This window comes from Xenopus tropicalis, chromosome 2, assembly GCF_000004195.4.
Source record: "Xenopus tropicalis strain Nigerian chromosome 2, UCB_Xtro_10.0, whole genome shotgun sequence".
Classification (NCBI taxonomy): Eukaryota; Metazoa; Chordata; class Amphibia; order Anura; family Pipidae; genus Xenopus; species Xenopus tropicalis.
The window spans coordinates 110,377,135-110,389,551 of NC_030678.2; the positions used below are offsets into that span (position 1 = coordinate 110,377,135).

At 38.6% G+C, this 12,417-nt stretch overlaps 1 protein-coding gene across 2 annotated transcripts; it reads left to right on the forward strand.

The window, feature by feature from the left end:
- Window positions 1-1,295: 1,295 nt before the first annotated feature.
- On the forward strand, window positions 1,296-12,417 carry cnot11 (CCR4-NOT transcription complex subunit 11). 2 transcript variants are annotated; one of them, XM_012957669.3, is made up of 7 exons: window positions 1,296-2,118; window positions 6,608-6,772; window positions 7,178-7,330; window positions 7,732-7,934; window positions 8,043-8,245; window positions 10,180-10,276; window positions 11,904-12,417. In XM_012957669.3, the coding sequence occupies exons 1-7, from the start codon at window positions 1,710-1,712 to the stop codon at window positions 12,099-12,101; spliced, it is 1,428 nt and encodes a 475-aa protein (XP_012813123.1). In that variant the 5' UTR covers window positions 1,296-1,709; the 3' UTR covers window positions 12,102-12,417. The 2 variants fall into 2 exon arrangements, with proteins under 2 accessions (XP_012813123.1, XP_002934570.1); XM_002934524.5 differs by having other exon boundaries at window positions 1,308-2,031.

Below are 12,417 nucleotides of genomic sequence, written 5' to 3' on the forward strand. Positions count from 1 at the left end.
ATCTAACAAGAAGAATGGGGCCCAATTTAAAAAATTGCCCCCACATGCACAGCCATGACTCTTATCTCCTCCCTGGTCATAGACCATTTTGTCAAACCACACACAACTCACCTAAACTCCCACTTTCCCCTCCCCTATGCAAACAGAAATCATGCTTGGGGCCCGGGACTGCAGTAGCCCCTGTGCCCCTTCAAGTATTTTTGTGTATAGGTATGAGATATATGAGATATATTATGCTGGAACCCATTACCCAAAATGCTCTGTAACAAAGCAATGTCATACTATAAAAAAATAAATAGGCTGTAATCAATTTTTTTCACCTTAGATTTATTTGTGGCTGGCCAGCCTACTAATTAAAAATACTTATTATCACATACAATTCATGACTTAAGGTCAACTCTTCAATACAAAACACAGACCACCCCTCCTTTGAATCACAAACTGGGACAATAGCACATCTTTAGTGAACTCCAATAAAGGGTAATTTTCAAGTTTGATCATTTTTATCCCAGAATAAAACCAGCATCATATATTATTTATTATTGACTACATAGCTGGGATAAGACCAGCATCATATATTATTTATAATTGGCTACATAGTTGGGGTAAGTAATAGCATTATTAGTAATTGTATGTAATAATCAGTATTTGAATTAGTAGGCTGACCAGCCAAAAATAATTTTAAGGTCAAGTCTAAATAAAGTGAATACAGAAAACCCAGTGTATTTTTTATAGTATTGCTTTAACCTTACCCATTTGGGTTAGGATTTGTTGCCATTGGTACATTGCATTATTCCTTTTGGGATAAACAAAGCAAAGTTGCTTCCAGTAGTATCCTGTTTATATTCCTCACTATTGCAGGCGACTACTCTCCCTGACATGCCATCCCACTGGCAAGAATGTAAATCGCCGGTGGGATGGTATACGCATCACTTCACTCGGCTGAAATTGCCTTGCAAGCAAACTTGCGGGCGACTTTGGAAAACTGAAGCAGCTCATATACCATCCCACAGGTGATTTACATTCTTGCCAGTGGGATGGCAAGTTGGGGAGATTAGTCACTCACAATAGTGAAGATTTAATGCAGTTGACCAATCTCCCTTTGTGCCACTGCCCTTAAAGAAGAAAAGGTAAAATGTTAGGCTACAATCACTGGGGGGTGCTTTTCTTCTCCTTTAATTAGCATTATTATTCTAAGTCAGAAAACTTTGACCTCAAAAACAAATATGTTTTATTAGACAAACAATTTTCCACCAGTTCAGAAATACCCCTTATCCAGAAACCTCCAACATTTACCAATAACAGACCCTGGCTGTGTTTATTTTACTGTGGAAATGTTACAGTCCATGTAGCCACTATCAATAGCAGTCCCTTGCGGCTTTGTTGACATTCCAAAACTATGAACGGAACGCTCATCCCCACGTGATTTGTGCATAGTTCGTCACTTCCTGCTGTGTGAGTCCATATCCCGGTCCATTTTAGAAATCTTCTATCCAATCTCACGGCTGCGACGCATACAGAACCAAATAATACACACGCCGATCTGAGAAATACAAAACTTTATTGACACGTGTTTGAAAGAACAGTGACAGGCAGGCTGCTTGTGTAGGCCGCCATACATGTAATAACACGGGAGAAGGCGCGGGCTGTCTCGGCTGCCACAGAAGGCAGCGGCGTTACACTTACACGCTGTCCGCATTCCCGCCAACATGAGCCTCTGTGGGAAAGAACTGTCCAACCTGCTGGGCATCATGACGGAGGAGGCCTGCAGTACCACGTTCGAGGGCCTCTCAGCCGCCTTCCATCACTGCTTCTCCAAAGCAGACCATTTCCGTGTGGGCTCCGTGCTAGTCATGCTCCTGCAGCAGCCCGACCTACTGCCCAGTGTCCCGCAGCGCCTCACCGCCCTCTACCTGCTGTGGGAGATGTACCGCACCGAGCCGCTGGCTGCAAATCCTTTCGCTGCTGTCTTCGCTCACCTGCTTAACCCACCCCCTTCTGCTGTAGAGGAGGTAGAGAGACCCCTGTCAGGTAATCATTGTCCAGAGGTGGTGGGGGTTCACCCAAAGCTGGAGGGCAGCAAGTCTGATATACCCCGGTGTAGTCGTCTTCACAAAGGTAGTTGACTAAATGCAGTGATATTGTAATTAGTGGACCAATTTACTTTCTGTAGCTCTTCAGCTTGAAATTTTAGCAGCAATCTGGTTACTATGGTCCAGGTTAGCCTAGCAACCAGTCAGCAAGTGTAGATTTATAAAAGAGGACCTTGCTGAAGTCAGTGGCTATCAACTACAGTAGAACCCCATTTTACGTTTTTCAGGGGATCATGAAAAAAAGATGTAAAATCGGGGAAAATGTAAAATCAGGGAAATGTGTTAAGGACACATAAATGTCAATGATTTAAAAGAAATAAGTACAGGAATAATTTTTTATTTGCAACACAGTTCCTTTACTGAGTTATTTCACAGGTTTTAGCAGAAGTACTGAAACAACTTTTTACAGTACTGTAAAACATTTTGCATTTAATGCATGTGTTTGCTAAAAGTTTGAATATCACTATAAATTAATAAGATGCGGAAAAGAATACTGTACAGCACTGAAACAAAAATCTGTATTCTTTTAAAAATCTGCACCTTGTACAGCTGTTCCCCATACTTGTGCAACTCTCGCTGTATTTTGTACGCTCCGGGATAGGTACGCATACGCAGTATGAAATACTGGCGATAGTGGTGACGCTGACCTTCCTAAGATGGCGTCTGTGATCGCAAGACATGGGGGAAACTTTAATTCCTAAAGTAAGCTGTATTTTTACCTTAAAACTAAGCGATTTGCTAGGGAGAGGCATGATAAAAACAGTGTAAAATGCGGGAAATTCATATGTAAAATCCGGGAATAGAGCCCATAGGAATGCATTAAAATTGGTGGGACCACAAAAAAAACGGTGTAAAAAGCGGGAAAACTTAAAATCCGGGGATGTAAATTGGGGGTTCTACTGTATTAAGGTGGCCGTACGCTATAAGACACTCGATTTTCTCCCGATATGCCCACCCATGACTGGGCAATATCAGGGTAATTCGAACGGTTGGCCACATAAGCGCCGTTGTATCGGGAAAGTCGATCCAAAGGAAAAATCAAACCTGACAGATTGAAATCTGCCCAATTTCGTGCCAGATGTCTGTCTGTAAGACCCTTTGGTGGTGCCCATATCCTGCAGATAAAGGACTTATATTGGCAGCTGAAATCGACCCATGTATGGGCACCTTTACACAGGGTTTTAAACTGCAAACTGGAAAGGTGCAGAAAAGGAAGGCAATTAACTGAAAACTGGTCAGAAAGTTACTATGAACAATAGGCTGTTTTATAACTAAAGTTAGATAATAGTCAGGAGTGTAGTTAACATCACTGGCATATGGAAACGTACATGTGGAAAGACTGAATACACCACATGGAGGGCATCCCTGATCCAGAATATGGGTAACAAACTGGCTTGGGACTTTCCTACACTCTGGTTTCTGCTATCAGGCCATACCATGTCAATGTGAGAGCTGTGCATTAATTCGGCTAATAATATATAATTAGTTACTCATCTTTTATTTCTGCTTTGTCTTTGGAGTGATAACTTCTTTCTGGAAGTTGTAGTCATAAACATGCCATCATTAAATAGCAGGGGTCAAAACATCTGCTACATCCATTAAGCCTATATGTCACATGGGGCTGATTTTTGACCTTAGAATCGGCCCCTATACTGGCATCTGCCCTGTGCCCGCACCCGGAGCCACTGCATCAACCTGGGTGCAGTCACACAGTGTGGATTCCGGTTTTGAAAACTTAAACTTGCAAGTTTCAGGGACAAAATCTGCTCCTGGTGCATCAGCACCATGTGGCATTAGGTTGAAGTTACATGGAGCGATTAGTCACTGCAACTTTTTAAAAAGTTGCGGCGACTAGCTGCCGTGCTGCAAACGACGTACAACGCGTATATTGATCTATGGCAGCTAAATCGCCGCTGCAGAGTTTTTAAAAGTCTTGGCCTTGTATCTTTGCCCTTAACATGACTATCCTGAGAAGAGAGTTTAGCTATCATCACAGGCCTTGCAAGCAAGATATATTGGCAGATAACAAAATTGATGTTTTTCCTGGGTTGTCTCATTTGTAGTCAGAACTCTAGAGTGAGTGCTAGAAAGGTATGTAGCATCTGAAAAGGTACACACAGAGAATATTCAATACCAATACAGGTATGGGACCTGTGTTTTTCAAGATAAGGGATCTTTCTGTAATTTTGATCACCATGCCTAGTCTACTAAAAATCATTTTAACATTGAATAAACCCAATAGGATTGTTCTGCTTCCAATAAGGATTCATTATATCTTAATTAGGATCAAATTCATGGTACAGTACTGTTTTGATATTACAGAGAAAAAGGAAATCATTTTTTTCAATTATTTCTGAATTATTTGATTATATTGGCATCTGTTGGAAATGGCCTTTCTGTATTTCAGAGCTTTCTAGTTAACAGGTTTCTAGATACAGTATGTATGTTGTTTAGCCTTCTTGGTAATTCTAGTAAAATCCTGTTATCCACCTCAGAATATGCTGCATCTAGTACCAGAGACTAAAGCTACAGTAGTGTTTTTGGGGAGATATGGTGCAATAGGATTTGGAGCAGTTAAATTATTTTATATAATTGGTTTCCAATATTATACTGTGATTAGATTGTTTTTCTCTTTTTGGGAAAGACTATTAGTGTTTATTTCTGGCAGAAAACCTGACATTTCCTATTATGTAGCCAAGGGAAAGATTTTCCAGGGTGGAACTATTTCATAAGTGCTCTAATATGAGCAGCCTTATAAAATGGGTAATAACTTGGACATAAAACCCCTACAGATATTTTTATAGTAGAGAGTTAACTTTCCTTAGTGCAATTTTAGGATCCAATCAATTTTAAAGGAGAACTAAAGCTTAACTTAACTCTATTTAAAAAAAAAAAAAAAGTTTTTGGTAACTAGGACATTTTCACTGCGCATGTTCTTTCTAGACACAAAATATAGTATCTAAACCAAGATCCCATAAAAACAATCCGCACACCAGAGGCCACCCCTTTAGATTAGAGGAACGGAGCTTTCATTTGAAGCAGCGTAGGTGGTTTTTTTACGAGGGCAGTGAGGTTGGGGAATGCCCTTCCTAGTGATGTGGTAATGGCAGACTCTGTTAATGCCTATAAGAGGGGCTTGGATGAGTTCTTGAACAAGCATAGTATCCAAGGCTATTGTGATACTAATATCTACAGTTAGTATTAATGTTGGTATATATAGTTTATGTACGTGAGTGGATAGATAGGTCAGTATGTGTCTATATGTGTAAACTGGTTCACTTGAACTTGGTGGTCTTTTTTGAACCCAACTTAACTACTTTATATACTCAAGTATAAGCCTAGTTTTTCAGCACCCATGGGTCCGTCTAGACTAGCACCCTCTCTCCTTTGTGTGCAAATTAGGCCACCTGCAACCAGACCCTCCAGTGCCCTGGCCTAGGCTCCCACTAGCAATACTTATTTGCCCTTACATCTCCTCCGGGACCCGGTCTGCTGCCAGTTTGCCAATGTGCAATGAGCATAGGGTAGTACTCATATTGTTTTTGTTGACCCTCTTCTCCACTTACAGAGCTAGTTTACTGTTTTTCTTTGAAATAAATATTGAAAAACATATACCCCACTGATACCTCAATTTATGTAATTTTATTGGTATTTATTTTAATTATTAAAACTTAGCAGTAGCTGCTGTATTTCCCACCCTAGGCTTATACTTGAGTCAATAAGTTTTTCCAGTTTTCTTAGGTACGTCGGCTTATACTTGAGTATATACGGTATGTAACTATTCTGATAATTGTATTACTCCACTGAGTATTGGCCAAACCTAGTGAGGCAAATGGTTTAGCAGCAGGTCATTTGCATAAACTTGTTTTATATTTTCTCCCTGACTCTAAGTAGTCCCGTGATCTGGCGTCGTGCCTCAAGAACTGACGCAAGGGCTCAGTGAGTCCAGCAATGGGCTCCTTATTTTGTTAAATTTATATGGAGCTCCTCTTGCATTGTGTCAGTTTATAAAAGAATGTTTGTTTGTTTGTTTACTAAGGCTTTCCATCTGGTAAGAATCAGCCCAGTAAGGCCCATCCATGTCATTGCAACCAGCTTCTTGGTATAGAATAATGAGCAGTAGTGAATGAGTGTGAATTAGGTAACAAATTATCTGCAATGGACAAACTCTTGACGCAAAAGATTTGGTAGTGCTAGTTCATGATCAGGAACTAGAGTACTTTTGCCAATACCTTTGGACAGAGGGACATTTCAAGATAACATGCATAAAAGTTCCATTGTCAGTGATTGTAATACTTAAAAGTAACAGGAAGTCTTGTTTATGTGATTCCTCTTTATATTATAGTTATTGTTCTTGTAATGCTGGGTAGGTAAAGTAATATTTCTTATAAAAGATACCAGTATTTGTGTTTATATGTATTTTATATTTCTTCCTTTATCATTTTGCTTGATGGTGCAAATAAATGTGGAAATCAATATACAACATATGTGTTATATATCTATTGGTTTTACAGGATTTCTGCCTCCAATTACTCCACCAGAAAAATTTTTCCTCTCACAGTTGATGTTGGCACCACCAAGGGAGCTATTTAAAAAGACACCCAGGCAGATTGCTGTGATGGATGTGACCAGTTTGGCTCAACCAGTGGACATTAGTGGACTACAGTTAGCTCTTGCTGGTAAGGCATTCGAAAACATTCAGATGAACATATTGGGGCTAAAGCTGTCTCATAAAGGCTCAACATGTTAACAAACATATGCTGAGCATTACTTTTGCCATTATAAAGCAGTAATTCCCCACTCTCCACTATAAACAGGGTATTTGTTCAGTGAGAGATAATTTTCTGGGGTTTCTGGATAAGAGATTATGTAATTCGAATCACTATACCTTACATCTGCTAATAATCATTTAAACTTAAGTCAAGTAAACTTAAGTAGAATTTTTTTGCTGCTCCTTTAGTACAAGGTACTGTTTTATTGCTGAGAAAAAGGAAATCATTTTTAAAAATTAGAGTGATTGTTTTTTGTTTTTTTTATTTTAAAGCTTACTTTGTTGTATCTGCTGACTTTCTATTTCCCTCCAGAGCGCCAGTCTGAGCTCCCAACACAGAGCAAAGCCAGCTTTCCCAGTATTCTTAGTGACCCAGACCCAGATTCTTCCAATTCCGGCTTTGACAGTTCTGTTGCATCGCAAATAATAGAAGCATTAGTCAGCGGCCCAAAACCACCAATTGAAAGTACGTTTTGTTTTATTGTTTGTATATGTGTCTAAAACCAAGGTTTTATATTTAGTTAAGTAGTTAAATATACATACATTTTGAAAAACTACTGTAAGAAGTGTATTGAAATGTCTTATTAGTTTGCTTCAAAAACCGTATCCGTCACACTTTATGGCCAAGATTCAAGCTATCTTTATAAAAGACCTTATTAATAAAAGTGGTCACAGATCCTATCCAGTATCCATAATGTACAGCACTGCAGGATTTGACTAGCATTTAGTATAGTTATCTTATGAAGACCTGATATCTTTATATCTGTCCTTTGCTAATTATGAATTGCACACAAATAAAGTTGCAATATTAAAAATTGCTGATACTCACACACAGTGTATCTGAACCTGTCTTTGTGATGTTTCTAGGCCACTTTCGCCCAGAATTTATCCGTCCCCCACCTCCTCTTCATGTTTGTGAGGATGAGTTAGCCTGGCTCAATCTTATAGAACCAGATCATGCCATTAAATGGGACCGATCCATGTGTGTAAAGAACAGCACTGGAGTGGAAATTAAGCGGATTATGGCTAAAGCATTCAAAAGCCCACTTTCCTCTCCTCAGCAAACTCAGGTAAAGAGTAATAAAGTACACAGTATTACCATGATAATATACACCAGATGAGTTAAACTAAGATTACGATTAACCAGTTTTTTTTTCTTCTTATATTCCTTTTGCTAGCTTCTTGGAGAATTAGAAAAAGACCCTAAGTTAGTTTACCACATTGGCCTCACTCCTGCCAAGCTCCCAGATTTGGTAGAAAATAATCCGTTGGTTGCTATTGAAATGCTGCTCAAGTTAATGCAATCAAGTCAAATAACAGAATATTTCTCTGTGCTTGTCAACATGGATATGTCTTTACATTCAATGGAAGTTGTAAATAGGTGAGTCTTTGTTTATTTCTTTTTCTAATAAAATATTTTGCAGGCACAGAACATGGTGAATTGAATATAGTAAGCCTCCAAGGAAATCTGCAAAAAAAACCAATAAACCGAGGGGGCAGATTTTTTAGAGGCTGGACACAAAAACACCTGCTTCTTATCACCAGAAGGGGGCATAAAATATATTTTTTTCACAATACAGTACTTTTTAAAGCATTTTCTTAAAAGATGCAAAACCATTTTTATAAAGTAAGATTTCCCATATATGTACACTTTTTTTGGTTCAAAGAATAGAATGAAATGTACCTGCTTAAAGCTAAATTATTTTATTAGCAGAGATGATTAAGAAAGGTAAATAACCAAGATTGTTAATAAGTATGAGACTTTGTCAGCCTCTGTTAAATCTGCCACTCACTGAACCATTAAGGGCTCTGGCACACGGGGAGATTAGTCGCCCGCAACAAAACTCCCTGTTCACGGGCAACTAATCTCCCCGGATTGCCATCCCACTGGCGAAAATGTAAATCGCCAGTGGGATGGCATACGCAGCGGCGCAAGTTGCTTCGAGAGGAAACATGTGCAATTTCAGTGAAATTGCGCCGCCGTGTATACCATCCCACCGGCGATTTACATTTTCGCCGGTGGGATGGCATTTCGGGGAGGTTAGTCGCCCAAGACACGGGAGATTTGTCGCGGGCGACTAATCTCCCCGTGTGCCAGAGCCCTAAGAAGTCATTCATGTTCATTTACATCTGCTGACAAATATACTGACCTGCAACTCTGAATTAATTTTTTCTTTTGTTGCTTGGTTCATTATAAATTCATTAACTAATGCACATTGAGCATGGGATTCCACACCAATTTATGATATCAAAGGTGTGTTGCTTTCTATATATTTTACTCCTGCTGTGTTTCGTTTTGTCTTAATGCTTTCACCTCAATTCTTAAGCTGGCCTCACACGTGGCGATTTTCGATCCAACCCTCCACTGACGTTCAGCGCTGAATCGTCAGATATGGAGGTAGAAACAATAGGATTTCTACCTCCAGCCCTGAACATAGATTTTGCTCGGGCACAAAATCTTTTAACCCACCTGATCGGCAAGTCGTCCAATATCTGCAGCTTTTTTGCAATATCGGTTGCCTTGTTGAGTTGCCATACATGCACCGAATATCGTACGAAACGAGGTTTCGTACAATATTATCGGTGCGTGTATGCCCAGCGTTAGACAGGATTGCTTTTCCTGATCTCATAGGCCTAGTTCTGATACTTTATAACCTAAATGTGCACCACAGAATTAAGTGCCGTAAGCTTGTTGGGTGGTTTTTCTTTTGCATTATATCTGCTTTTACACTCTACTTTGTGTATACATTTTATTCAAACCAGCCTTTTTAGCTGTGTTTAGTAAAACAAAGAATGTGCATGGGTGCCATAAATTGAAAGTAAAGTTTTGTGTAAATACAATCAAATAAAAACATTTACCAGGGCCCCTTAAATGTATGCTGGTTAGAGTTCATGGACAAAGTTAAATACCAAGTATAAAGTGCATGCTGCTGCTGTATAACAGTATGGTTCAGTGTATATGTAAAAATGTAAATACCTTAATGAAGTATAAATATTTAATATCTAAATCATGTTGTCATTGCTTAAATTTTTTTACAGTGCAATTTAAGATTGAAATGTATTTTGTTGCTATTATTGTTGTGTATCCCAACGCTGTTTAGCTTTAGTGTACCCAGAACTTGAGCTTCTAGTGCGGCCAATCTCCTTTTTCTTGTACTTTCTACCTTGAGGTGGCACACAATACAGTACTCTACGATGAGTAGGGAGACCTGCGGAGAAACCCATGAGTTAAATAGTAGGGAAGCAGCCTATCATCTATATGGTCTTGTTCCTTAATCTGTTTTGTTTTTTATAAACTGTTTTTCTTCTTTTAAGACTTACAACAGCAGTGGATCTTCCTCCTGAGTTCATTCACCTTTACATTTCAAATTGTATATCCACATGTGAGCAGATTAAGGACAAGTATATGCAGGTAAGAAACATGCAAAACATGATACTATCCATTCAGTTAAAGGCTATTTGATTTCTTATCCAGAAGATGGAAAGACAGTTTAGTGCTTTTTTAATGGTGACTAGCGCTTTGAAAAGTCCCAGCAGGCATAGCTCAGGGGTGAGTACTGGGAATGGTTTTGCTGCAAGGGATGTCATCCTCTCCATTAAAAAGCGATTAGATTAAAACTCTCATAATAAATGGAAAATGGAGATATCCAGCTATGGATATATTTACTAGCCTGATTTTTATGATGTAATCTGGGACACTCTTTCATTAACCACATCAATTTGCCCCTGCATGCACCATGAGTGGGCTCCAATTGGGGGGTGCAGCACATGATTCGGGACATTCCTAATAAATTCTATTGTTTTCCCCGTTTTTGTGATAGATTTTTAATGGTGTACTTCCTGGCATAGTCAAAAGAAAAAAATAGCAATAGGGCCTGTGATGTTGCCCATAGAAACCAATCAGATCTTTTCTGTTGTTTTCTAACTTGTAGGTGACTGTCTAATTGGCTGGTTTGTCTCTGTTAATAAAAATGCCCCCAAATGTAAAGAAATAGGGGCTCACATATCAAATTTTACAAGATTCCTGTACGTTTTAATAGAGGCTTGAATTGATAGGGCAGTTCAAAAGAACCTTTAGATATTGTTTAATCTCCTAGGATTAGTTATTCTAAACCAGCCAAAACAACAGCTGTTTGTGTCAAATGTCACTAAAGGCTACTGGCAGTGATTTTTTTGTTCATATATATATATTTATTGATCCGTATTTTCTGTATTGTACTTTTGTTTAGACACTTAACGTTAAAACATTAATCACATCCTGCTTTTCTTTGCATTATGACTAAAGGTCTTATGTGTTAGTTAAAGTATGAATTGCCCTGTATGCCAGGTGCTCCAGTAGTTTTGCATAGCTACTAAAACTTATAAAAAAAGAGGCAAACAGTTTATTTGCAGAGAATTAAAAATGAGTCCTTTGTAAAGGGAATTGGTCATTATTTTGCAACTGAAGAAGAGGGAAATGGTTACGTAAAACTAGTTGCTACAGAAGAAAGGGGAAAACAACCAAACATGGGTGTGCTGTGCTCTTATTTGACCTTTTTGATATATAATACTGTGTGGCCTCTTGTATATGGACACCACTTATAATTAGTGGAATTGATTAAGCTATGCCCATCATTGCTGACACAGGTGCCACTTGACAGTTCTTATGGCTTTTTGGTGCTAGTTTGGGGAAGTCTCTATTTGAGCAGGATTAAGCCCCCGTTTTAGAATATGTTGGACAGGCAGGTGTCCACCTACATTTGGCATTATAATGTATGTATGTTTTCCCTCCTTCCTTCTGAAACATTATCATGACTTCCTAATCAGATATTTCTTATTTTTATCTGATGTTTCTTAACATTTGGATTTTAGAGCTCTGGATTGACATTATTTCTGTGCTGACTTCCCAAGTACATGTATTTGATGCTGATGTTGACAATATTGTGTGTTTCATTTGCTGTAAACTCCAAATGTATTGTGTGGGGAGAGCTACAATTCATGTCATAGCTTTTCATGTATTAACATGCTAATGTATTTATTTTTTTGTTCATCTGTTACAGAATCGTTTGGTGCGATTAGTTTGTGTTTTCCTCCAGTCCTTGATTAGAAACAAGATAATCAACGTCCAGGACTTGTTTATAGAGGTGCAAGCTTTCTGTATAGAGTTCAGCAGGATCCGGGAAGCAGCCGGCTTGTTCAGGTTGTTAAAAACTTTGGACACTGGAGAAAACCCTTCAGAGGCAAAGCCTTCAAAATAAGATTTTTCTCATTGCCTTTGTAAAGAAACTGCTATCTGTAGATGGAGTCTTGTAAATTAACTTTTTTTTTTTTTTAATATTTCGTTTTAAGCATTTTGATGTACTGTGCTCAGGGCATAGTGTATTCCTACAGTTTAAAAGCATTTTATGCCCAGTAAATAGTTTTTCACCTGTACACTTTAGGGCAATTCCAGAAATACTTTTTCCTAAATATTTAAATTTGTAAATATTCTGTGACTGTTTGTTGGCTGGTTCGGGCTACATTTCCATGACTAATAGGTGTTGGAATAAAATGTACTCTTCTGATGCCCTTACA